The sequence below is a fragment of the Canis lupus genome, chromosome 20 (genome assembly GCF_048164855.1).
Source record: "Canis lupus baileyi chromosome 20, mCanLup2.hap1, whole genome shotgun sequence".
NCBI classification, from domain to species: domain Eukaryota; kingdom Metazoa; phylum Chordata; class Mammalia; order Carnivora; family Canidae; genus Canis; species Canis lupus.
In genome coordinates this window covers 21,166,471-21,192,851 of record NC_132857.1, presented here as the reverse complement: position 1 = coordinate 21,192,851, position 26,381 = coordinate 21,166,471, and the positions used below count along the sequence as shown (strand labels likewise).

Below are 26,381 nucleotides of genomic sequence, written 5' to 3'. Positions count from 1 at the left end.
CCAAACTAGCTCGAAAACCTCGTTTCCCTGGGGCTACCCTGGTGACTCGGACTGGTCATCTGGAATAATGAGGCAAACTGACATAACTACATTTCTCTCTGCTTCTCTCCCAGTCTCCAGCCTATGGACTGCAGCACTGCCTGCATGTCTGAATCACCCAGGGATCTTTTTTAAAAAACACTGATGCCTGGGCTCCATTCCTAGAGAGCCTGATTTAGCTGGTCTGAGTGTGGCCAGGCACGGACCCTTTTTAAAGCTCCCGAGGTGCTCCTAATGTGCAACTAGAAGCTAGAACTTATAATCTGATCCCCCATCCTCTCAAGTAATAACTGTACTACTACTAATAAATACAACACAGCAACGATAACTTCTATTTCTCCTCCCCTTCCTCTGATGCTCTCCTACCAAGGCACTATTGTGTATGTTAATAGAATGTCTACTTCATGTTGGCCGATAAAGTGCTAGGAACTGTTAAGGATTTTTTTTTTTTTTACATTTAATTGTTAAGCAATACTGTATATTTGGCACAGTTATTCTCACTTGCAGATGATGCAGTATTAGTTTTAAAATATGACTGAGGTTACACTGTAGGGTAGCCAAGGCTAAACTCAAAACATGGCATGCTTCCTTCAGGGCCAGTGTCTGTCTGTAGTGACCTCCTTGTGTGTGGCTTCCTACACATCAAACTCTTTCCTTGAAGAGGAGGCTACCTAGCCCAGCTGAGAGAGAGAATCTTGATGAGGCTAAGCTGCTTGCACGTGGGAATCACCTGGGAATGCAACGAAAAATCTTGATGCCTGTGACTCACCCCCCAGAGAGTGTGATTTCATTGCTTAGGGGGTGTGGCCTGAGCTTTGGCACTTTTAAAGGACCAGAGGCAATCCTAATATGGACACACGTTTGGGAACTGTTGGGCTACATCAATGATGGCAATTACATTTCCTTTTCAGTTATGGGTTCAGATTGGAGCATGTCCCATGGCTGTGGTTATGGTGCAAAGAAAGTAAGTCTATGGGGATTCTGGGAAAGACTTCTCCTGCCTGCTGAGGCTGACCATGTATGGGCTTGATGCCTAGGCTACTGCAGCCACGTGGTAGCATGTGAGGGGCTGGCTGAGGACAGCAGAAAAGATGAGAGGAATCCGAGCCACTGAAGATCTTGTAGCGCCAACCACGAGATGGCCCTACTTCTGAATTCTTGTTATGTGACTTATAATCTTTATCATTTAAGACCCTTTCAATGGGGCTTTTGGTTACTTAGGGATGAAAGTATTCAGTCTCTATCTTCCCAATCATCACACCATATTCCAACGGCCCTATGCTAATGACAGAGAAACCTCTTGCTCAGATTGAAGCACAATGCTACAACAATGATCAGAAACTCAAAGTCAGCGGCTAGCTATTAAAAAATGACAATGTAAAACCTGGCCTAAGAGCCTCAGTCCTAAAAATGGGGGAGAGTGTTCTTTTGGACAGCAGTGTTTTTCTTATACACATGAAAAAAGTTAGAAAGGAGCTGAAGATATATTTGCTGATAAGAATTCTGAGAACAATGTGAGATTTTTGCATTGTAAGGAATGTTCTTTGTAATCCTTGAAAGAAAAACAATGCTGGTTAAGTGAAAGAGTGTTATTATTTAAATTATTTAAAGGGAAACGATTTATTTCCCTGCATAATGACTAATTATTTAGATATTTTTTCTCAAAAATCCTACAAAAGAAGACTAATCATATGAACAGGAAAATTTTATAATAAGGAGAAAGTTATTCTCACCAATTTTCAAAATTATAAATCAAACTCTGAAATATAAAAGTAAATTAGAACAAAAATATGAGAAAATATAAGGGAAAGAAGTAGAAGGGAATAGAAGAGAAATAAATATAAAAATATAAAGGACATATAGAAAAGATAAATGTATGTATGTATCTAATATTTATACCTACACGTTTTGATAAATATATATATAATGTCCAAAAATTCTGAGTTTCTTATAATAATCAGAAGTGAAGCCAATCATAAAAACAAACTGTTAGAGCTGTGAGAGCATAGGATGCTAATGTGACTACCTTATTCTTTTGTTACATATTGTCTTAAACATTTTTGTCGTATCCTAAAAATTTGCTAATGAAAATCAATGTAGTTTAAAACAGCCTCATTTTTTTTTTTTGCACGTTCTAGGTTGCTTCATTTAACTATGGGATATTTCTGAAAAATTTGGTCCCAAGACCCAATAATGTACGACCAAAAGCAAACTGAGAAAGAAAAATATTACCTACTTCCTTTAAAAAGCCAGTATTTTCTATATTTGGACTAGTACTTTAAGCCTACCTACCAGTTAGTTTAAATGTTTCTAGTTCTACTTACAAGTGATCTGACAACAATCAAGATAATCCCCATGATTAGATGATGGTGTAATTGAGGGTAAATTCATCAGCAAAAGTGTCCATTGTGTAGGAACTGTAGGGGACAAAGTTTTGAGACATGGTCCTTATCCTCAAGAAGAGGCTGAAAGATTTGAAAAAAGGGCAGACAGAGTAGATGGAGTTGAGGTTTACTTGTCCATAAACCTTCAGTTTCTATGGCTACATAATTTGAAATATAATATGCAGCAAATACCAAATATCCCTGTCAATTGAGGGGCCATAATATAGTGGTACAGGCTACAAAGAATAATGTAAGGTGAGAACACAAAATAGTCACAGACTCTCACTTTTAAGAAGCAGATGCAATTAGTCCACAGAGAATTGATTTAATTCAACTTGCCTACTTCCAAAAATAACAAGCATGGTTTCTGACATATGTGATGGTGGCAAGTGTAATCCATCTTTGAATGAAACTACAAAGTTTATTCAGAGGTCTGTAGGAGAAAGGAATTATGTAAATGCAAAGTCCTAGAAAAGGGATATCTAATTCTAAAGGAATAACATACTTATCCCATTACACAACTTTGAAAATAATAAGAACACAGCAGAAAGGTGCTATCACACATGCAACTAATTCGCCCATGGCCAACGGAGCATTCATTTCAGCCAAGTTCATGTCAACAGGTGAAACACAACCATCAAGGCACAGGGAGAAGTCAGAGGAAATCATATCATCAATATAAATTACATCTCTGAATCAACACACTCCACAGATGGCAGCGAGCTAGTAGCATAAACCTGCCCTCTTCAAACCTCAAAAATGTTGAATAAAACAGCCTGTCTATTTGCACAGGTGAGGAGCCCATGGTTGTCCTGGCAAAGATCTTGCTAGATTTGAATGTGCTCAAGTCATACAATGTTTTGACAAAAAGTCCGTCAGCCTAAAAGGTTAGGAAGAGAGAAAGAGAGAGAAATAAATTAATTAATTAAGGAAAAAAGGGAGAAAGAAAAAGAGAGAAAGGGGAAGAAAGAATGAACAAACGAGAATTACTGTAATAAATGGGAACATTTTTGTTTTCCTAATTTAAATATCATAATATTTTTAACCCAAAGGCAACTGCAGAACATTATTTTTATTCATAAAATGCGTGTCTTGACTCTTTCCCCTTTTCATCTGAATGGTTTTGTTCTGGAGGTAAATTTGAGCTCAATCTTCTTTCACAAATGGCTGAGTTCTTTATGAAAACTTTTTGTAATCTCCGGTGGTACAACACAGACTTTGCAGGCTGATATATACTTCCTACCTTCTACCAAATACCATTCCTACCCCCAAAACAAAATGACCTATCGTCATCAATGGTAACCAGTACAAATCAGATTTTGCCTTTTTTTTTTTTTTCCAATATATAATGGTGATCTCACTGGCTAGCTTCTGATTGTTTAGGATTCAGTATATTCCTTGAGAAAAGACTTCTCATTAATTTATCTTAAGAACTCTTGGGGCAGCCCCGGTGGCTCAGTGGTTTAGCGCCACCTTCAGCCCAGGGTGTGATCCTGGAGACCCAGAATCGAGTCCTGTGTCAGGCTCCCTGCATGGAGCCTGCTTCTCCCTCTGCCTGTGTCTCTGCCTCTCTCTCTCTCTCTGTGTCTCTCATGAGTAAATAAATAAAATCTTAAAAAAAAAAGAAAAAAGAACTCTGACTAGTATAACCAATTGTCCCCATTTACCTAGGACTAGTCCAGTTTCAGCCCTGAATGCCCCACATCTCAGGAAATCTCCTCAGTGTGAAGAGCAAAGAGCAAGATGATGCCATGTCAGCACCACCTGAAATTAGGAATTAAGGCCCGTTTTAAGGTTCCATTTATATATCATCTAGGGACTATAGGCATCATCCCTGTAGATTCACTCAGCTACCACTTGATAGGACAATATACTAAGCAGGAAAGATTCTGTAACACAAGGCCTGCCTACACTCTTCCTTGTGAGAGAGCAAATAAATACAAACAGTAAATTTCAGAGTTACTCAGAAATCACCCAACTCATTCTCTCTTAGAACATATTAGGTAAAAAGAAAAAACTTTGAATTGAGACAATTTCCTTGTTTTCACTACATTCCAAGACACAGAAAGCCTAATAAAATTGCAGATCTCAATTCTGAACCATTCCTTTTCGTACCTGTGTGATGATCTTATGTGACGTCTTACTCTGTATATTTGTTCCTTTATTTGGATACAACTGTCCCTTCAAAGTATGCGAACATGGAAGAAAAGAATTGTCACTATGATCTCTTAAATCAAAATTTTGTTCTCTTTTTATACTTGCAGTGGCAATAGTTTTTTTTTTTTTTTTTTAAGACTTATTTATTTATCCATGTGTGACACACAGAGAGAGAGGCAGAGATTAGGCAGAGGGAGAAGCAGGCTCCCTGCAGGGAGCCCAAGTGGCACTTGAACCCGGATCCCAGGATCACGCCCTGAGCCGAAGATAGATGCTCAACCGCTGAGTCACCCAGGCATTCCAATACTTTTTCTACTAGTAGCTAGATACCCTTTACATCAAATCAATGTAAATCATACATTTGGTGGAAGATTCAGTTAACACGATTTTCATTATGCACACAAAGGAACCAAGCCACAAAGAGGCCCAAGTGCTCAGAGGGAGGTCAGTGAGGGCACTTCTTTTCTATCAAATTAAGTACAGAACCAATTTCCAAAGACCTCTCTCCAAAGAGAGAAAAGAAACAGACACTGAGCATACCAGTCACAGCACTGGCAATAGCTCTTAACAGGACAGATGTTGGAGAACTAACTCATGTCCTGCCAATGAGGAAATATAAACAGAATTTAATATTTTAAAAATTCACAATTTAGCCATTGAGTCATATATTACTTGGTGATAAACTGTCCCGCATGTTAAAGACTATATTGCAGATGAATGTCATTTTTTGGGCAATGACTTGGTATGCTGCTTACATGTCTAAAAACACATGTTGGTTTTTGTTCCTTCACTTCTGTTGCCTCTACAAGCCAAATATATAAAATATATAAAATACATATATAAAAATATATATAAATACAATATATATATAAATAATAGATCTAAAGGGGACATATACATCACATTCCAGCAAAATGTTGCTTTTAATTTGTACTGGAAGAGTGAACCAAATATCTTCACTCACTGAATAGGAGTAGTAGCTGAAATAGCCACATACATAAGAAAGGTGTATGTGTGTATATGTGTGTGTGTGTATAAAATATGGTATAGTTGTGTAAAGATAGGTGAATACGATGTACGTGATAATGACAAAAGTTTGAGTTAAATAGACTTAATTCAAATTAATTCAATGTAATGCACATTGAGACTAGTCATAGGAAAACCACTAGGATTGTCCCCAGTGATGTTTTGAGTTTTGGCCCTGGGATCCAGCCTGTACCGGGCATGAACACTCTGGGATGTTTGAGACCTGGAATAAGTCCAGGCCTTAGGGCTGGGTGGCTACCCAGTCAGGGAACCACAAGGGGAGTCCTAAAGCTCAAGGAGGCTTTCAAGTGTCTGTTACTTTTTGGTAAGGCAGAAAGCACTATACACTCTGGAAAGATCACTGAAGAACCTTAGACCATCTGTTTTCTGCCGTAAGAATCAGTCCTTGGATGAGTGGCTTCTGTCACTCACAACTTTAGTCAACCACTAACCCTCTGAAGGGCTTCGGGCCCGATTACCAACCTCCAGGCTCTCTTGCCCATTCCTTCCACCTCATGATTTCTGAATGCCAAATCTCAAATTAGTAATCTGTCCTATGCATCTGATACAATCTACCATCAAGGCCACAAACATTCAGCATCATCAAAATCATTGTAAAGTGGACTTTAACGAGGCAAAAGAAAAGCTTTAGAAAAACAATACCTCTGAGAGGTCTTACAAGTACAGATAAATAACATTTCATGACAAAAATTCACTGAAAAATTGCTCTCAGTTTGGCTCCTATTATTTCTATCTACATGCTTAAACATATATTCATATAGGGAACAAGGCTGAAAAAAGATTATAATATCTATTAGTATTTTATTTACATATTTATAAAATTACAAATGTCTTTATGTTCATATATTTATAAAATTATAAGTATTACACATACAGTTATATTTATTTTATATATATTTGTTACATATAAATTATATATTATATAATTATATACTTATATCATATATTCTGATTCTGACTCCATGCAATGATTATTTCAGAGAACACTTAATTATACTAGTAGTATCCAAATATTCATAAAATGACTAATTGTGTTATTCTTTAAGTGATTTCTGTTGTGTTGTAAGCACATGACATCATAGAATTTTCTATACTCATTTCTTTTGTAGGATCTTTTATCTTTCAAGTTTGCAGCAAAGAACACCCGGCCCACTTGCATATTCTGCCTTAAGTGGCATTAGAGTCGTGGTACTTTTTCCTTTTTAGAGAGAGTGTATGTGTGGAGGGGCAGAGGGCAGAGAGAGAAGAGGGAATCTTAAGAGGGCTCCAAGCCCAGCGCGGAGCCCAATGACGGGTTCCATCTCATGACCCTGAGATCATGACCTGAGCTGAAACCAAGAGTTGGACGTTGAACCAACTGAGCCACTCAGATGCTCCCATGGTATTAATTTTTTGATATTCATACTTAAATACTCTCTGGAAAGAACTGAAGTCATAAGAAAGGATAATATCCACATTACAGATTTCCTAAAATGAGTAGACTAACCAAATAGAAAATATTCACAACAAATATAATTTCACTGGAAAATATCCAAATCTGTGACCCCAAAAAAGATAATTAACAATTGAGAACTGAAGTTGAGATGAGAACTGAAGGAAAAATGGGATTTTACAAACAGTCCATTTAAATATTCCTCAGGAAGTGTGGCTAAAGCCTGCCTAGCAGCTATGACTCTAGCACCCCAGAAGGAGGCGATTTCTTCTCTACTGAATCATGACTGATACAGAGTATAATGATTTAGTGTCAATCATAAAGAGAAGAAAAGAGATAGCCAGAGCCTGAATGTTTCTCAGGGAAAGCAGATTTTTACCCCAATGTAATTATGGTTTGGGTCAGATTGTAATGATACACATATGTATATACATATATGTATATGTATAGGGAGCCATTAACTGCCTCATAGATTATAGTGGAAAATAAAGAAATCAAAGAGTAACACCTCTTTTATGGAGAAAAAGGGTACATCCATAACTATAACTTAAGCTGAAACCAAAATAAATGACCTCTCTCCTAAAGGCCCTTGCTTCTGCCATGAATTTAAGAATAAATTTCAGTCTATTATCTAGAATTACTGAAATCAAAACATTTAAAAAATATTCCCAACCTCCTTAAGATGAAGTATGGCTGAGAGGCCCAATCGGTCTCTCAAAACCATAATACACTCAACCTGACCACTGGCCTTGATATCAACGTTATCCTGTGTCCTCCTGGGAGTCAATCCTGGCCTAGATGTATATTCCTGGAAGAATATATCTAATATAGCCTAAAATAGTATACCTAAAATAAATCTTCAAAGATCTGAAAGGTTCCTACATTGAAAACGCTGTTTTAATGTCCAATGATGCAGAGAAACTGCCAATGAGACATTCAGGTAAAATGTGAGGAGTAAATCTGCCTACACTGAAATCGCACTTATTAAAATGGATTACAAGGAACATGAAACATCCCTTCCTGATGGCTTTCAAAATATTAACAGTATTTTATTGAAAATAGCTTAAAAAGTGCAAGTAAAGGGAAAATGCCTGTAGAGGTCGTGCTGGTACTGTGGAATAGTTTTGGATGAGGCAGGTCTTTGTGACAGTCATCTTGGAGCATTCTCCAGCAGGACACTTCACAGCATGGACCCTGGGGACCCTGCAATGGGGAAGGAGGAGAGGGCAGCAGTGGACTTAAATGGAACCGAAGAGCAAGTTTTTGAACTGAATGAGAATTCGGCACCAGTGTTCTTGGAGTATTTGTAGAAGGTGGGTAGGTAGGTAGGTAATCCTTTAAAACATTTTGATAACATATCTATTTAGTAATAAGGAATAAAGACTATAGTGAAAAAAAGTATCTAATTTCCAATCTTTTTTTTTTTTTTTTTAATTTCCAATCTTTATGGTGCCCTCTAGTCATGGGACTGGACAAGTTACTTAACCTCTCTAAACCTTACTTCCCCCATTAGTAACATGAGGTTTTATACCTGGGTCATAAGATCTTGCTTATTGTCATCCTTGGCTCATAATAAAAATTCAATAAGAGTATTTTATATATTATATTAACCAGCTTTCTGGTTATTTTCTAATAGGCACATATGTATTTTCTAATAGGCACATAAATAATGTAATTCAAAACTGAAAAAGGCACACAAATTATGAAGAACTGGGGTTATTTTATGTAGAAAGGAAGTTATGCATGAACCTCAATAAGCATTGTTCTTGCAATTCATTAATGGAATCTTCATATAAATAGATTGTCCTTTATTTCAAGACTCCTATGATACTTTAGTAATTAAAGTACCTGAATAGACTGCAAGATGAATATAAAATTCTGTTCCAGAGAGAAAATAGTATAGAAAATGTATTACTTTTCTAAGAATAATGGTCCCATCTCTTTTAAAAATTAATTGTATATTGCCTATCTCAAAACAAAGAAAAATTCTCTTTCACATGGATGTACTTTCCTTTAAATCCTGAAATATATTATTAAAGTCTAAAGATAATATAGTGGTAGCGAAGCAGCAATCATCACTTGGCTGAAATGCTAAATATTTATAGAGTTTTATTTGAGCTAAATCTGCAAACTGCTGTACATATACTCTTTGTTGATACAGCATGTTATTTCAGAGTAGACATCTCTGAAATAACCACATTATTATCGCAAAGGGAGCTGCCCAAGCTAGGGAGATGAAGTAGTTCTCTGATACCACTCTGATCCAGCCATTACAGGAACAAGTTTAACTAGATAGAGTAACCCTAAGACAATATGTCAGGTTTCCACTGAGGATGCCACAGGGAATGAAGAGACAGTTGTGCCCTATATTTTGTTCTAACAGTAGTAATAGGAATAACTACAGCCTTAGCAATCGAGTTATAATTTTATTAGCCTTAATATGAATGACAGTTTTTGTATAAAAATTGATAGAAAAATATTGAAAAAATTTTAGTTTAGGGGATAGAGTTGCTTGGAGTGAACACTTGTCTTTATTTCACAGTTTTGTATTTGTAAGCAGAAAACACATAGGATTCTTGCTTATCTTCTTCCCTCTTTCTCTCACTGGGAAACAAAAGCCTGTGTTGACTTATTACTGCCTATGGAATCAATCGTATTTTCCTGTCTCAGCACAGAAATCTGCTGGTGGTCTTGTGGAACTTGCTTAGTCTCTCACCTTATGCTCCAGTTCTCTACAACACACTCCACGGGCTCTACCAATGGGCTTCTCACTAACTCACAAAGCACAAGTTCATAACTTTACACACAGCACTCCGTTGATTTGACGTGCCCTACCCCCAATTCTGCTCCTTTCCCTAGAAAACTCATACTCCTGTTTTCTGACCCAATTCAAACTTCTTCAGTGAACTCTATCTGGTCTCCCTCGGGCAGTGAGCTGCTATATTTTCCACGTTCCAACATTCCTGTCACACATTGATCCTCTCTCTAAAAGAAGATCTGCTTTAATAATGTGAGTGTCTGTCTCCCCTCTGGGTATGCAGAAAACTCCTGGGGGCTAAGAACAAGTCTTAGAAGTTGTGTCCCTTCAACATCAATGAAGATCCATTTCTATAGAAAAGTTATATAAGTACTAATAAGATGTAAAATTATGTTGTTAAAAGATTAAATAGGTGAGATAAACACTAAGGAAAAAAGAGAGAAAAGGAAAACTAGGGATGCCTGGGTGGCTCAGTCGGTTAAGTGTCTGCCTTCAGCTCAGGTCATGATCCCAAGGTTTTGGGATTGAGCACTGTATCAGGCTCCCCGCTCAGCAGAGAGCTCGCTTCTCCCTCTCTCTGCTCCCCTTGCTTGTGCCGTGCTCTGTCTCTGTCAAATAAATAAATAAAATATTTTTTTTAAAGAAGGAAAACTAGGATATAAAACTGAAAAAAATGAATGAATATAGTACGATTAACGTATCAGTAAAGTATGTCCACAGCAGAGGTGGCAGAGAAGGCTGGATAGAAAGTGATGCCTGACCAGGAGCTTTAAGAAGCTAAAATCTCCACAGGGAGAAGAGGGAGGGAGGAGAGGATGAAAACAAAAGAGGCCTGAAAACAAGGATTATTTTATTTGTACCATCAAGACACACTGAAGCAGAAAAACATGGTGAACTTTGGGATAAAGACACATAGTCCAGACTGGCCAAAGCCCAGTGTGTGTGTGTGTGTGTGTGTGTGTGCTCAGAGAGAGAAGGGCTGAACTGGGGAGTGGCAGATGGTACAAACCGGAGGGCCCAGGCACCCTGAGCTACACTGTCTGGGTGCCAGTCTATAGGCAGCAAGAGCTACGCTGGGGTTGCTTCTGTTTATTTTGTTTTCTTTGGTAACTAAAACATATGATCAAATCTATCTTTATAAGTATTACTGTGGCAGCCATACATGGGATGGAATAGACCAGCATTTCTTAAGTTGTGTTTTGTAGAACTCTAGTCCTGGTGAGATGCAGTAGAACATACATACATCCCCCCACACACATTCACTTCCTCTCTCTCTCACTTACTCTGCTTAAATTATCTTGGCAAATGCTAGGTTAAACAAACAAGAGATGTCTTTACTCCCAGGCTTTTCAGAACTTGTAATCTGCTTGTGGAGATCACAAAATTCCAAGAGGAAGATCGCACACAGGGCTACAACTTCCTCTCCCTCGGCTCTGATGCCATCTCTTTTCTCCTGGTTCTTCGGCCTCTTTGGCTGCCTCTTCTCAGTTTCTTTTTGGAGGATGTTCTGCTGCTCAACCATGTTCTTTTCTTCCATGGAGACTTCATGAATGAGCTTTCTACTCTCATGGACTAAACTCCCATGTTTTTCCTGACACCTTCGTTGGCCTGCACTCTTTCCCAAGAGGAGGCATATGTGGGTTTACAGTACCCTGGAGATACTTCTGTCATGGTCCCTGCCATGCTCCATGTGATCATGAATGCTCTGTCCAGAATCTATAAGGGCTAGAACTTTTTCTTAACCCTCCCATAACACAAGTTGGCTCAATAAAATTTAGTTGGCCAGTGAGACTCAACATATGCTCTCCTAAGTCTTAGAGTTGCAATTAGAAATGTACCACATTGGTCAAAGAATGTCTCATTAATCAGGAGTTCTCTATATATGCAACAAATATTTGAAGTCGTTGTCAAGCAAAGTTAAATAGAAACTGTCATGGAAACCTCTATGATAAGTTCTTTTCATTTTTAATTTTTAAGACTTTATGTGAGATAATTAAGAAAGGCCATTTGTCATCATAAGGATTTACAAATTACTACACAGGGATTTGATTTTATTCTCATCATTTAGGAAAACAGTAATATCAATCAGTTAACCAAACATTCCATAAATAATTTCTTCAAATGAAAATCTGTCTGAATTTTACATTACTTGTAAGCTCAAAGCTTCACTAATAACTCAGTCAAAATATCAACCCCGCTGTGGGAATAGTCCCAGACTGAGCGTTATGTGACAGATGAAAAATTTTTTTTAAAAAGGCACTTATATCTGTCTTCATGTACCCTGCTGGGGCAGGAAAGAGTTGTTCACTTAAAATGCTGAGAACTTTCCTGTCAGGTCTGGAAGGAGGATGGGAAATGAGACCTTTTGATTCTAAGCACAGTTATTTTATTCCTTGCACTGAGCAGTGGGAAAAAGAAGAGAGACCAAATGGATCCTAGGAAAAAGCCATTAGAAAAGGATTTGCTGTTTCTCCAGGGATGGTTAGCCTGTGAGTATTTTCTTGAAATACTCCCTATCCCTACCTAAAACTCCCTGGGGAGAATAATCAAAACTTATTGGCAAGTTGAGATGAGTCTAAGGGATCACTGAATCAGAGAACAAAGAGATCTCTGAGATTTAAGAACAAAATAATTTGATAATCAGAGTGGGGCTGGTACTGGCCAGTAATCATCTAGAAACAAAGTGTTTAGCAGAATCCAACAAAGCCAAAATTCTGAGGCCACAGACCTTCTAGGACTTCTCAACGGTCCTCCTTGTCTGTCCCCTCTACTCACCCTGGAAGCCTCCTATTATTATTACTATCATCATTATTATTATTATATCCTCTATATATACTCCATGATCCATCACATTCTTGCTGACTAAGCAAGAATTACACTTCCTATCATAAACAGACAAACTTACTGAGGGTAGAGATAGTGGTCAAATTGTTTATTGCTGTATTCTCAGTTTGTAGCACCCTGTAGTCCTTCAACATCTGTTTGCTGAATAAATGTATGAATTAATTGATCTCTCTCTCTCTCTTTTAAAGATTTTATTTATTTATTCATGAGCGACACAGAGAGAGGCAGAGATGTAGGCAGAGGGAGTAGGCTACCTGTGGGGAGCCTGATGTGGGACTCGATCCTGGGACTCCAGGATCACACCCTGAACTGAAGGGAGATGCTTAACTGTTGAGCCACCCAGGCATTCCTGAATTCATATATCTTATTTAGCTATAGATTCCTTGGTAAATTAATAGTTTACTTCTGATATAATTTTACTTCATTCATTCAAAAGTCTGATAACCACTAGGAGCCAGGCACACAGATGCTAAGGAAAAAGAGCTGTAAGAGTTCTGTCCAAGTGGAAGTCAAGGTCTAAACAAGAGAAACACATAAACAAATTATGACAGTAAGTTTGTTAAATTCAAAAACTGAGGTTTGTGTACTTTCCAGAGCTTCAGTCAGAAAGTGTCCTAATCAGGAAGAAAGTCCTAAATAGGAACTGTCCCTACTGTCTACTCACAATAATTACATTTGAGTGGAGACTATCTATAATTGTGTTTGCCAGGCCACTAGCTCCAAAGGCAAGAAAGAGTTATACACCAGAGGCCCCCAAATAGGTAGCATTCCTGATCGTAATGCTGCCAGATAATTCAGCGTCAGACTCTTTGGCTGTCGTTTAGCTTTCTAAAAAGTATTGCAGAGAGAATATTATGATGGTGATGAGCCTGTTCACTTCAGCAGTCCCAATATCACACCAATTACAGGGCCTACTATTTAAAGGAAAGCTCTCATTAAAGTTTAGTATTACATAAGCAGATTTGCCACCAGACTTTGAATCCAAGAACTTAAGTAGTATGTAAGTATCATGAGAGCCTGAAAGGTTATACATTTCTTGATTTTTTGAATCCTCTTCAAGAACAGCATATGCTTTTATAAACAATTGTTAGTATTAATTTTTAAACCATCTTTTTAAAAATTATATTTTCCCAATTACAAAATATAGTTCCCATTGCTAAATGATGGTATCATGATCCAACTGCTAACTTATGTTTAGGATCATAATTGTATCTGCTTACTTTAGCACTTTGTCCAGAAATGTCAACCACTTTAAAATGCAGAAGCATATTATACAATTAAAATTGTACTTATTCAGCATGGTGCAATATTTAGCACTTGTTTCTGTTACCTACTAATGCATAATAAGTCATCCCCAAACCTAGTGACATAAAATAAGTAGTTCTTTCTCATGGTTTTGTGGATTGGGTTTGTGGATGGAATGTGGACTGACATGGTTTTGTGGGCTGACTGCTACGGAGACATTACTTCTCAGTTTCTCTTATAACTGCAGTCAGCTGGCTAGAGCTGAAGTCATTTGAAGGTTCAAATAGGCTAGGTGTCCAAAATGGCTTACTCACAGGGCTGGCAGTTGGTGTCAGCTGTAGTGTGGAGGGCCTGTCTGTGATGTCTCTACAGGATTTGCGGTCTTCACAGCATGATTCCAAGAGACACAGGCAAAAGCTCCAGTTTCTTATAGCCTCTGAGCTCCTAGAATATTAACTCTGCTGCACGCTGTTAGTGGTCAAGCAAGCCACTGTGACCAGCCCAGACTCAAAGGAAGGGTAGTTAGACTTGCCCTGTGGATGTCTAGGCAAGAAGGGAAAAAACTGGTGGCAACCATCTTGAACACACCATTACCACATGAACATACATTATGTTTTAGGCGAATGGTTCTAGGTTTGTTTGTTCCCAAAATACCAAGTTAGGTATAGAAATGATGAATGATAATGTAAGTACCATTAAAAGAAAGTCTGCAGAAAAATCACATCTTATGCCTGAGGACCACTTCAGTCCCTCACATTGATGTAATGCTACCCTTGTAACCCTAAATACAGTGAAAGAGAATTTAACTCCACAAAAGACTTTTGTCCATTTTCCTATAGATAATTTACCTACCCAATAAATTTGTCAAAAGTATGAAATCCAATTTATTTTAAGTTTTCATCTCTTACTATATTAGCCTAGAGAAATCCAGGGAACCAATCATCATATTCTAGAATGCCTGGACCAGAAGTCCTACTTTAAATCGGGAACATCATTTGATGTGCCAGAAAAGTACTCCTAACCAGGGAACAGAAAAGTTTCTTTGCTGATGATTCTAAGGGAGCTGCCTAGCTCATGAGCATAGTTGCACAGAAAATTTAAAAAAGGAGGCACTGGGTTGATAACCTCAAAAAGGATTCTCACAAAAAAAGAAAACGGGAAGAAGAGAGAAAATGATGCTGTCAGTCCCTGAAAGGGAAGTTATTTTTCAAATGGTCTGATTTTCCCTTTTACAAAGGAAAGGCAGCTCACCGTGATAGAATAAGAATGTCCAATTTCATGCAGGTGTATTTTCTAAGCCAAATAAAATACAATAGTATCTCAAAGCCATTTATCTTAAATGATTCATTTGTAAGGCATCTAAAATTCCCCAGGAAATATGCGTAGAAACAATCAAGGTTTACTAATTCCAATACCAAATTAAAGATGTTTTCAAATAGTGGCAATGGGCCATACCCTTTTGCCCCCACAAGCACAAAAGCTCATGAAATTAAGAAAAATAAAAAATAAGAACAAATTTCAATGTTTTCTCTCAAGTCATAATAAACATTTAAAAGTTAATTAAATTTGTTCTTAATCTCTTTCTCTTTTCTAGATATAAAAACACTCTAAATCTAAATCTCTAAATCAACTAGCTCATCTTCCTGTCTCTGTGTGGAACACCACCATGTCCTGAAGTGTCCCTTCCAAGCATCCCAGGTTCACCTGGGACTCCTCCGTAGTCTTCACCACCTACATGCAGTACATGCTTAAACCTTTTCAATACTATTTCAGAAGTGTCTCTCATATATGTTCCTACTTTTTTTTTTTTTTTAGGTTTTATCTATTTATTCATGATAGACACAGAGAGGGAGAGAGGCAGAGACACAGGCAGAGGGAGAAGCAGACTCCATGGAGGGAGCCCGACGTGGGGACTCAATCCCGGTCTCCAGGATCACGCCCTGGGCGCTTAAATCGCTGAGCCACCCAGGCTGCCCATATGTTCCTACTTTTAAGTCCAACGGCCACCTGGTGTGGGCTCCCTGTCTAGTGCAGCTGGCTCCTGCCTCTGTCCTGCCTGGTCTCCCCAGTATGGCCTCCAGTATGGCCTCCTTTCATTCGTACTTGAGGATATCTTCAGAGCAGTCTTTCTAAGAGGGAGCTAATCATATCATCCCTCTACTCAAAATAAAACACATCACACAAACCAACATGCTTCCAGGATTCATATCAACTCCTCAGTCCCAACGTGTCACAACCGCTACCAGACTTCAACATGCATCCTCAGACTTAGTCGTGGTGGAGAGGCCCCACCCTATGGGATGTGTAGCAACTACCTCTTTCTCTTTGTCCTCGCAGTTACATCTGCCTAGCATGCCCTCCTCTATATTCCTCAAAGCTCAATTCAAATACCACCCTCTCTCTCTAGTGTTTCCTGGAATGAATTTACTCACTCCCTTCCTGATTCAACAGGCTTGCTTCTGCATCTGTCTCTAGTTTTTTTTTTTTTTTTTTTTTTTTTAATGAATGCCTCATAATGTGTTCATGAGGATGGCAAGCCGGTTCTTACCCTTAAAAGACCCCTTTCTGTTCTCATCCAAGGTTATGAAAATCCTATGCAGTGTTCCTGTAGCTGAGGAAATTCTTCTTGCCTCTTTTTCCTCTTAGTCTCCACTTTTCACTCCGCCTTCAGTATCTCCTCCCGTAATGAATTAACTCTTCTCTTTCCTTCAACATCATGCTTATACTGCATCCACATGATGGGCCAGCTGGGTGCTCTGGTCAGATATTTTTGTATAGTTTTCAAATCGCGACATTGGTATACCACCCCCAAAGGCTCCAGATAAATTCAGCAGTGCCTAATGTCCAGGGGACTCTGAGGCATCCCACTCCAGTCTGGCCTTAGAGACACAGGGTTTCACTGCATGGTGTCAGAAGAAAGTGTGAAGGACGTATGTCTGTAAAGCCCGCCCACCCAAAACCTGAACTACCTGAGGACCCGGGACAGGAAGTTTCATGAAAGAAAATTAACAAAATATAAAACAACATAAAAGCCTGGGCAATCACTTGCATTTTCATATTTGTAAGAACACTTCTGGCTATTCCCACAAATAAGGCTGGAGAAACAGCTGTGATCTTGGATCTTGTGTAGACTAAATGGGTTTCCAAGTGGGGTTCAAAAGGCAGACTCTCTGAATTAACTTTCTAATTGGTCTAGGTGCTTTCCATTTTGAAAATCAAAAGTGATTAAGTAAGATGTGAAGCCTTCTGTAGTAAATAGTTACAAAAACAATTCCTTTTGAACCTAGTATTTACACAATGGATATTCATGACCATGTGCCCTATTTCAGTGTCAGTGTCTTGGCTCAAAGTGTGTAAGACAATAAAAACCTAAGGTCAAAAAAACCCCAAAAAAACCTAAGGCCCACAATTTCCAGATGATTTCTGTTCCTAAGTGTAATGTACTAACTTGGGACTTGAGATACTACACATAAAGATATCTACTTCAGATATAATTGAGGATGGCCAAGAAGACCTCTTATACAAAAGACTACAGAGATAAGGAGAGGAGGGTCTGCCAGAGAGCCTGGAGCATCTCCAAACTTAAAATCCCTGGGAAAATTAATACTTCTTTTTTGAGGTTGTTTCAGAAAGACTTGGTTTGAAGCCACAGTGTCCAAACTAAGGAATTCCTCCCACTCATGTGCAAAAGAAGTCTTCCTCCCCACAAAAAGCTATCTTCTCCAACACCCAAGCAAAGAAAAGAGCCCATTAATAGGAAAGAGAGAAAGTAGATAAGGAGATATGAGAAATGGTTCATAATACATTGTCCTGTGGGAGGCCTGCCAAGCCCTGCCCTGAGGTAGACTGACCTCTCCACATTCTGGGAAACAGAACCCCTTTCTCCAAAACTAACAGGATGGTCTCAATCACATGGGCCTGTAAAAAGGATGCTTCCCTAACTAAAGAGAAGTGTTAACTGGTCATGGAGTGTAAGATTTTCTGCTTCTACCAAACAGAAATTAATCTAGAAACATTAAGTACAAGAAATTATCCCAACAAACCTAGACAGCTAAGGTAAATTAGTGCTTTTAAAATGTGGAAAAAAACCAAATAACAAAAAACAAAAAACACAAAGAACACCACTCTTACCCTAAGCAGAAAAAAAAAGAAAATGCTGGATAATCTACATCATTGTTTTGAACCTAAGGTCATGGGGTATTTTCCAGACAAGTAGGTGAATTGAATGCCACAGAGATGGAACAGGAGAACTGTTTCCCCTTTGTCACAACACAGAGGATGAGGCGGGTGTCACCTAAGTGGGTAGGAAGAAAATAAGTAGAACTTTAAAGGATTCTTAAAGGTCCACTGTGGGCTATGGGGATGGTTCAGATTAGAATCATGGGAACCCAAGTACATTGGCAATGTAACCATTCACAGCTTCTCTTCCATTGGCTCTACCAGGTGCCCTTGAGAAAGATTAGGGGCAGGCTGAGAGGGCTGGAGAGTCCTGACAGTGATGAGGGTTGGAGGGCCTGATAAGGTTTCAAGGTGGAGAAGGAATACCAGAAGGAACTCATCTGTGTTCTGGTCCCCTCATGGACTGCAAGGCAGTGACCAGCACTGCCAGGGAATAAGCACATGGCTACAGACCCTTCTGACACAGAAAACAAATGCCTTCTGTCTTTGCCATATCTTGTAACTTATCTCTGTGAGGAAGCAAAAGCCATCAACTTGCTAAAAGAGATATAGGAACCCCTTGTAAACTCTGGTCCCAGGTAAAGGGCTCTGCCTCTGGGGAAGAACAGAACCTTGCCCATGCCCCGTACCCTGCAATGACTCAAAGGAGAGGGGCTCTTGGACCTGCTTTTGCCCAAGGTCCACAATGATGTGTAGAAGAGGTCTGCTGCTGCCAGAAAAAGAATAGTCCCCTCACTAATGCCCAAAACTCTCCACTGACACAAGGCCAAGTTCAGCCACCTGTCTTTCTAGACCTGTGCTGTAGAATTTTCTGTGATGATGGAAATTTTTCTAATTGTGCTATCCAATATAGGAGCCACAAGCTACATGCTCTATGAATCAGCCTTAATTTTAATGAAATTACAATTACTTGTAATTATAATTAATTACAATTACATTTTAAATAGCCACATGTAGCTTATGCCTAGGATATTGCAGCTCTAGACCTGCACTAATGCAGAGGTAAAAGTTGCTCACCACTGAATCACAGTAGGAATGCTGAGAAAGCTCCATTTCAGAGGCCCAGGTATGTAGCACCTGCCTCACCCTATTGGCAGAGCAGGAGAGCCAAGAGAGCCCTCTGCCCCACTCACATCTCATGTTGAGTAACATGTACTAGCAGATTATAACCAGTAAAGGGGCAAAGGCAGAGAGACAGACAGACAGACAAACCTCTACCGTATGCAGCAAGGGTATACAGGGTCTGTTGGTAGCAGAGAATTACTGCAGAAAACCCCTGACCATCCAGACCTCCCAGTAAGAACGTGGAAATAGCAGCCTACCACTACAGGAGAAGCTTAAAGCCGATGATAACTATAGCAGCAACAAAACCCAAAGCTAGTTCAACTCTTGACTAGATTAGCTCAAGCCCTCACATTAATGGTCAGGCCAAAAAAGAGGTGCACCTATTTCCAGGTAAAAATAATATTTCCCTTGATATCTACTATTCTTTTACATGCAGTAATAGGCATTGAATAAAGACATTGTGTGACACACAAAAAGCAACCCCCCCCCCACAAACCCATATCAAGAGACAGAATGGACAACATAACAAGATCAAAGGATGGCCCAGATATTTTAACATATTAATTATAGTTATTTTAAATTGGTAGTATCAATTTTAAATATTTAAAATTATTATAATTAATGTGTTAAAGAATCCAGTGAAAAGGTGGACAACATGCACAAACAAATGGATAATTTTAACAGAGACATGGAAGTGATTTTTTAAAAAGCCAAATGGAAATGCTAGAAATGAAAAACATGGTATCAAAGATGAGCTCCTTCAATAGGCAGACTGGGAACAACAGAGGAAAAATTCAGTAAAACTGAAAATATATGAATGGAAATTAGAAACACAGAGACAAGAAGAAAAACACTGTGATTAAAAATCAAAAGACAAACAAAGCAAAACAAAACCAGAAGAGAACTACCAAGAGCTATGGAACAACATCAAACAGTGTAACACATGTACTTGACATCCCTTAAGAAAAAGAAGGAAAGAAAGGGACCAAAGAAGTAATTTTTTAAAAAGAGCTGAGGATTTTCCAAAATTTAGCTATTAATAACAAACTGTAGATACAAGCAGGATGGATACAAAGAAAAACACATCTAGCATAACAAAGTGTTGAAAACTAAAAATAAGGAGAATGTATAATATATTGAAGGAAATGGATAAAAGGAAATTAAGCCTTGGACTTAAGCCATGGCCTCTCCATAAAAGACCAACGACTGTTCAGCCTTTTAGTATAATGTGGATTTTAGCAAAATTGTCTCCCACACTTGCAGCCCTTACTGGACCCCATAAACAATAACCAGAATGAAAGGATTTTGTGTTCCTTCGCTGAGGCATCCATGCAGTAACCACAGAATGCAAATCTGAGGGTGCAGGCAAGGCATGGCATTTTGTGCAGACTAACTCAAACTTCTCAAAGATGTAACATGCTGAATAGTATAGTTTTTGTTGTTGCTGTAACAGAATTAAAATTCTTTTGAAATAGGACAAAAACGTCTAGGATTAGAACTATCTAAATACTAAATGTAATGTGAATACAAAACTGAAACTGACATGCATCATGATCCAAATGTAGAGATATCTTTTTTTGTATTTGGTCCTATAAAACCAAAGTAATAAAGGGAAAATACCCTGTTCCTTTGGAGTTCTCCATGAATCATATGGGATTCGGCCTAAAATTCTGGGTGCTTCTAGTTGAGGTGCTGTAGAGTGTGCCCTTAATCAAAAGCTGGGGTTTGTTTTCTTTCCCTGCAGTTAGTGCTTGAAAGCTGCTAAAAGGTACCACCTGTCCCTGGACACCTCGAGGCAGTTTCAGGAACCTTGAAGTAAGGCTCAAATATTCAAATGAACACAAGGCTTTTATATCTGCGATCATTACTGCAGTTCGTTTAGTTTAAAAATATACAAGAAAGTATTCAGTCAGTTAGAGTCAAAATATTTAAGTAAATAAAAGGCAAATGTGTGTGGTAGGTAAGGGGATTGATTCTGCAGCCCATCTTCTTGGGTTCCCACCTCAATTCTGCTCCTTGCCTGCTTACGCCTCAATTTCTCATTTTTTACAAAGAGATCACACGAATATCTACCTTACAGAGGCCTAAAAGGGTTTTTTAATTCATTACCAAGTTATGGGATATAAATTCTGTGAGGCTTCTTAAATAAATGCTTGTGAAAGCCCAGACTAGTACCTGGCATGGGATTAGTTGTCTTTGTATTTGTTACCACTATTTGTATCAGTCTCATTAATAAACTTTATATTAAGGCAAAGTAAAAACTGATTAATTGAACTGGAAATATCATACTCTCTTTTATTTTTTTTAAAGACTTCATGTATTTATTCATGAGAGGCAGAGAGAGAGAGGCAGAGACACAGGCAGAGAGAGAAGCAGGCTCCATGCAGGGAGCCTGACATGGAACTTGATCCGGGGACTCCAGGATCACGCCCTGGGCCAAAGGCAGGTGCCCAACTGCTGAGCCACCCAGGCATCCCGAAATATCACACTTTCTTGAGAGGACCCAGAAAGTATTTTTTTCCTACAGTGATTTTCTTCTGTGGTATAATCATGTCTATCATCGGTAATCATGTGCGGTAACATATTAGGTTCCCATCGTGCCCAAATTTTGGTTAACATCACTTGTTTCGATGACAGGAACCAAGGTTCCTTTGCTTGCATGCTGGCATCTTTAAACATATTATTAATGCCATTATGAAAACTGCACACATGTAAGATAACTTCCTAGGTGAACTAACTTAAATCTCTTTAATAATGTTCACTATCGGGCAGCCCGGGTGGTTTAGCCCAGGGTGTGATGGTGGAGTCCCAGGATCAAGTCCCACGTCGGACTCCTTGCATGGAGCTTCCTTCTCCCTCTGCCTGTGTCTCTGCCTCTCTCTGTGTCTCTCAAGAATAAATAAAATCTTAAAAAAAAAAAAAGTGCTCATTGTGAAATATATATTTAAGTCATATCATTACAAGTAGTCATCTTTGTCTAATCCTTTATAGTTTATGAAGTAATTTTATACTCAGTAAATAATCCAATTACTAATATTCATATAATATAAATATGGTGTTATAAACCAGAAGGAGAAACCTGCTATGGATTTGCTTTAATGAGTACAGAAGCTGTTTCTGTCCTCCACCAGAAGAACAAGAAGAGTTATTTTCTTCACAGGGCCTCTGAGGGTATCTTTTATGGCCTACAGAACTGAAGTGGAAGGCTAGAATATTATTATACTGGAAAGGATATTATTATTATTATGTGTTTTCTCTAGTTTTTATTTTATAGCTAAGGTAAAAAGTGAAATCCAGGAAAGGCCTAAATTAGAATTACTCTTAGGGGATTAAGCATGTCTCTTAAAAGCTGGAAAAATATGTCCTTTATGTCCAGACTATGAGCACCTTTAAAAGGCCAGACTGAAAAGGAACTGTGTGAAAGATAATGCAGTGAAAAGATGGGAAAAGTAAAATCAAGAACTATTTAAAACATCCGATTTCCACGTGGCAAGTTCATATGAAGTATCTAATGTGCTCTAAACAGAAATAGTTAAGAAATGCAGCTGCCTGGAGGGTGAACTGCTCATGGGTTTTTACATAGCAGGTGAGGCAGATGCTTGAGTATGGGAAAGCCGTATGTAAGTGAATGACGACAGTCCAGTGGAAGGCCGTAACAGGCAGTACCTGTAAAGCAGTGACTTGTTTTCTCTTTTTTTTTGCCCCTTCTAATAACTGACATTATTTTTAACATCTTTCTTGAAAATGTATTTCCTCATACGCATTACTTAGTGGTCACACGCCTCCATTCAAGAATGTTCCTCTCACTGGCAAATGCTCTGCAAGGCAGCGTCTTTTATACCTTTTAGTATTAAAATGTCACGATCTATTTATCTGGCAGTTTGCCATTTATAATTCCTAGTACTCCTAAGCACTTATTCATAAGTCAAAGAATTGGGACACTTTCGAGGTCTGGACTTTTATTTCTTTCATTGTTTTGTCTTAAAAAAAAATGTATCCCCAAATATCCATCATAAATATAAACATGTAATTTAAGATACATCACTTTTATTTTTTCATGCCAATTAAATATGTTTAAAAAAAACAAGTATAGTTTTATAATAAATATTAATGAGACAGAATATAATCTTACCCTGGTGTGAGTACGAATATGCATCTTCAGTCCATCATTTTTACTGAATCCTTTTTCACAGTAAGGGCATTGATAGGGACGCTCACCTGCAAAGGAAGTCTCCAGGTCAGAAAAAAAGTAAAATAGCAAAGCAAGCCCTGCCATCACTCCCTCAACTCATATCTTAATCACCATGTATGCTCTTTGCACTGCCAGAAAGAGGCTCCCTGCACAGCTGGGCTGACATACCATGAGCATTTCAGGGCAATGGACTGTGCCTTTCCCTCCTGCAGAGAGGGACTGAGCCCAGACAGCTTCCAGGATTGAAACGTTTGCCAGCAGCAAGCTTATTGCATATTCCTTTTAGTGTTTGAGCCCAAATTAAATCTTCAGATTTTAAGAATCTCTGAAAAGGAGTTTATATTAATCAATTCATTCTGTCACTGTGTTACTCATGATAGGGGTCTTTAATTGGTTTATTGATTCTTTGTTTTAAAAAGAAAAATTTCATAATCTGTCTTAGATGGGGTTATGAGTTTCAAAATAATTTCACAAATTGGTAAATGTTAAACAGAATCACTGGTAGTTTAATAACTGATCCATACTTACTGATATAACGGAGTACCTTGCATCTAGAGATCATTTTTTAAGAAAAGAGCCAAGCCAATTTTGTTTACCCAACACATTAAAAAAAAAAAAATCTGTGAAATGACAAAAATGTGACAAAATTTAGTCTGCAGAAGGAATCTGAAGCTGCCCTCTAGTCAAAGCCTAATTATTTAGAAAAGTAAAATCACCATTCTTTATTCTCTCATTTAACATTCAAGGCAGGATGCTAGACCCTGCAATCAAAGATGGATACACGAAAATGTTTGCCTTCAGAAAATGTAAAACTTCCTATCTGGCTTTCCTGTCCCTCAGAGACAGGGCTTTTCCCAAGTAGCACATGTTAGTCCTTTACTCCTTCATATCCCATTTGATTCTATTTCTCCTTCAATCCAGGTATCACTTGAGTTATTCCAGAGAACTCCCCTATCAGGTCAATAATGAACTCGTTGCTCTAATGGTCCCTTTTAATCAGTCTTCCTTGGCCTGTCCCTAATCCAGGACACTCCTTCATGAGATGACAGGGACATTCTTCAGGGGCCTTGCTCTGTCTATGAACTGTATGTTTTCAGCAGTAACATCGTGGGGGAGCAAATGCAGAGGAGCCCCCAGCAGAGCCACATTTCCCCAGCCTTTCTGAGGAAGGAGCACCCAGGACTCTTTCCTTGAATCAGGCACTGTGAAATGATGAAAACCACCCAAAATGGAAATAAATAAATAATAAATAAATAAATAAATAAATAAATAAATAAATAAATAAAGTAACAATGGCAGTGCAAACAGAAACAAGACTCTTTAAAGAACTATCTGGACTTGCCAACTTCTGTGAGACAAAAATCAACCTCTGTACTAGGTAAGTGGATCTGGAATTTTTCACCTTATTATAATAACGACCTTAGGAAGGTGCATCTTCATTGTCAGAAAAATAAAGGCATAGAGTCCAATTTATTTGAAAAACTATGAAAATATAATCTTATTTAACACTAAATTGATAATATGTATTTATCTCAATTCCAGATCTCTCTGTTGAGACCCAGTCTTGAGATAGCCGTATGTCAACCAGGTATCTTCATTTGGATATCCCATGAACAACTCAAATACAGCATTCTGAATTCATGTCTTCAACTCCTGATCCTGTGTATCCTGTATATCCTGTCCTGGTTAGTTATACCACGGTCACCTAGTTACCAAATAAGAAACTTAGCCTCCAACATACTTCCTTTAACTCACTGCCCTCTTCATCCAGTCTTTAAGTCATATTGATTGCCCTTCTCTGATATTTCTAGAATTCTGCTCCTTGATTATGATGAAAATAGTATTAATAGCAGTACCAGTAACAACAGCATCGGCAGTAGAAGGAATAGTAACAACAACTGTCATTTATCAATTTCTTCACTATCTAACCTTTACCATGCATACCCCCCCTGGAAAAAATAAGAATACAGCAAAATGCTACTGCTGATGGTGGTACCTACTGCATCATTTAATTCCAGGTAATTTTTTATTTCCTTCTTCATAAAGCATGAAAAGTAATCTTTTAGATTTTCAGTTTGTTTTACTTTAGTGATGGATAATGAAGATGCTAAACTGTTTATTTATTAACAGATCAATCAACAAATCAAACCTCGATAACAAATAAAGCATGATAAAAATAGTAAAGTGGTTTACACTTCCAAAAAGTTATTTCAGAAATTTACTAGCAAGCCTACAAAATGTAGTTGTTCATTACTAGACTCTTCGTATAGCTTTAGTTATCTTCTTGTTTTCCAAATACCAAAAGAATAGCCAGCAAACAAAAATCAAAGACTCGCAGCCATCTGGTAAATTATGTTAAGTCTAATGTAATATACCAGGTTATTATTTTCTTTCATGATAGCCGAGGTGATCAAGCAGGGAAAGAGATATAGTTAAGAAATTTTAGAGAATGAAGCATAACAAATTCACTCCCTACCTTACCTAGTGTCATAATACGGAAATTTTCTCTATAGACATGAAAATGTTAACTTTTGTTAGAGGCATAGATTTTCTCCTTTTTTTAGAATCTGATTGTCCTGAATTTGAATAACTTGTCCTCCTTCTAGTTATAACTCTGGGGAAGTTATTCAACCTCAATGAACCTCTGAAAAATGGGATAAATTGTATCTATCTCATAGGGACAGTGACCATATATTCAGGTTTGCCTAAGGCAGTCTCAGTTTATGCTAGTTATCCCAGAACAATGATTAATAGTGCTCCCTTCACTTTCTCCAGTGTCCCAATTAGGACAATAAAAATACATGGTTAACTATTATGAATTGAACTATGCCCCACTCACTAATTCATATGTTGAAGTCCTAACCCCTCCAGTACCTCAAAATGTGTCTTTGGAAATGTTATTCGAGTAGTGTGGATCCTTCATCTAATGGGACTGGTATCCTTATAGGAAGATGGCTATGAGAGGACAGAGACACAGAGGGAGAATGCCATATAAAGAGCATAGTGATACTGCCACAAGGCAGAGAACCACCAGAAGCC

General features: G+C 38.2%; 1 protein-coding gene and 1 long non-coding RNA gene across 11 annotated transcripts in view; one reads left to right on the top strand and one right to left on the bottom strand.

Annotated features, from left to right (window-relative positions):
- PRDM5 (PR/SET domain 5) overlaps positions 1–26,381 on the bottom strand; it is a 200,509-nt gene that overhangs the window by 22,842 nt on the left and 151,286 nt on the right. For 7 of the 10 annotated variants that reach the window (XM_072788557.1, XM_072788559.1, XM_072788562.1 and 4 more), the window contains one exon: positions 23,283–23,368. The exons of 1 other annotated variant lie outside the window; for it this stretch is intronic. In XM_072788557.1, the coding sequence (XP_072644658.1) occupies positions 23,283–23,368 (86 nt within the window). Of the gene's footprint in view, positions 1–3,175; positions 3,304–23,282; positions 23,369–26,381 lie in introns of all 10 variants that reach the window. 2 more of the 10 variants (XM_072788558.1, XM_072788560.1) reach the window with 1 other exon arrangement.
- The window catches only part of LOC140611742 (uncharacterized), a 29,426-nt gene that overhangs the window by 2,599 nt on the left and 446 nt on the right, over positions 1–26,381 (top strand). Inside the window, exons 2-3 of the long non-coding RNA XR_012012880.1 lie at positions 24,885–25,027; positions 25,154–25,360. This is a non-coding gene — a long non-coding RNA (uncharacterized lncRNA). The remainder of the gene's footprint in view (positions 1–24,884; positions 25,028–25,153; positions 25,361–26,381) is intronic.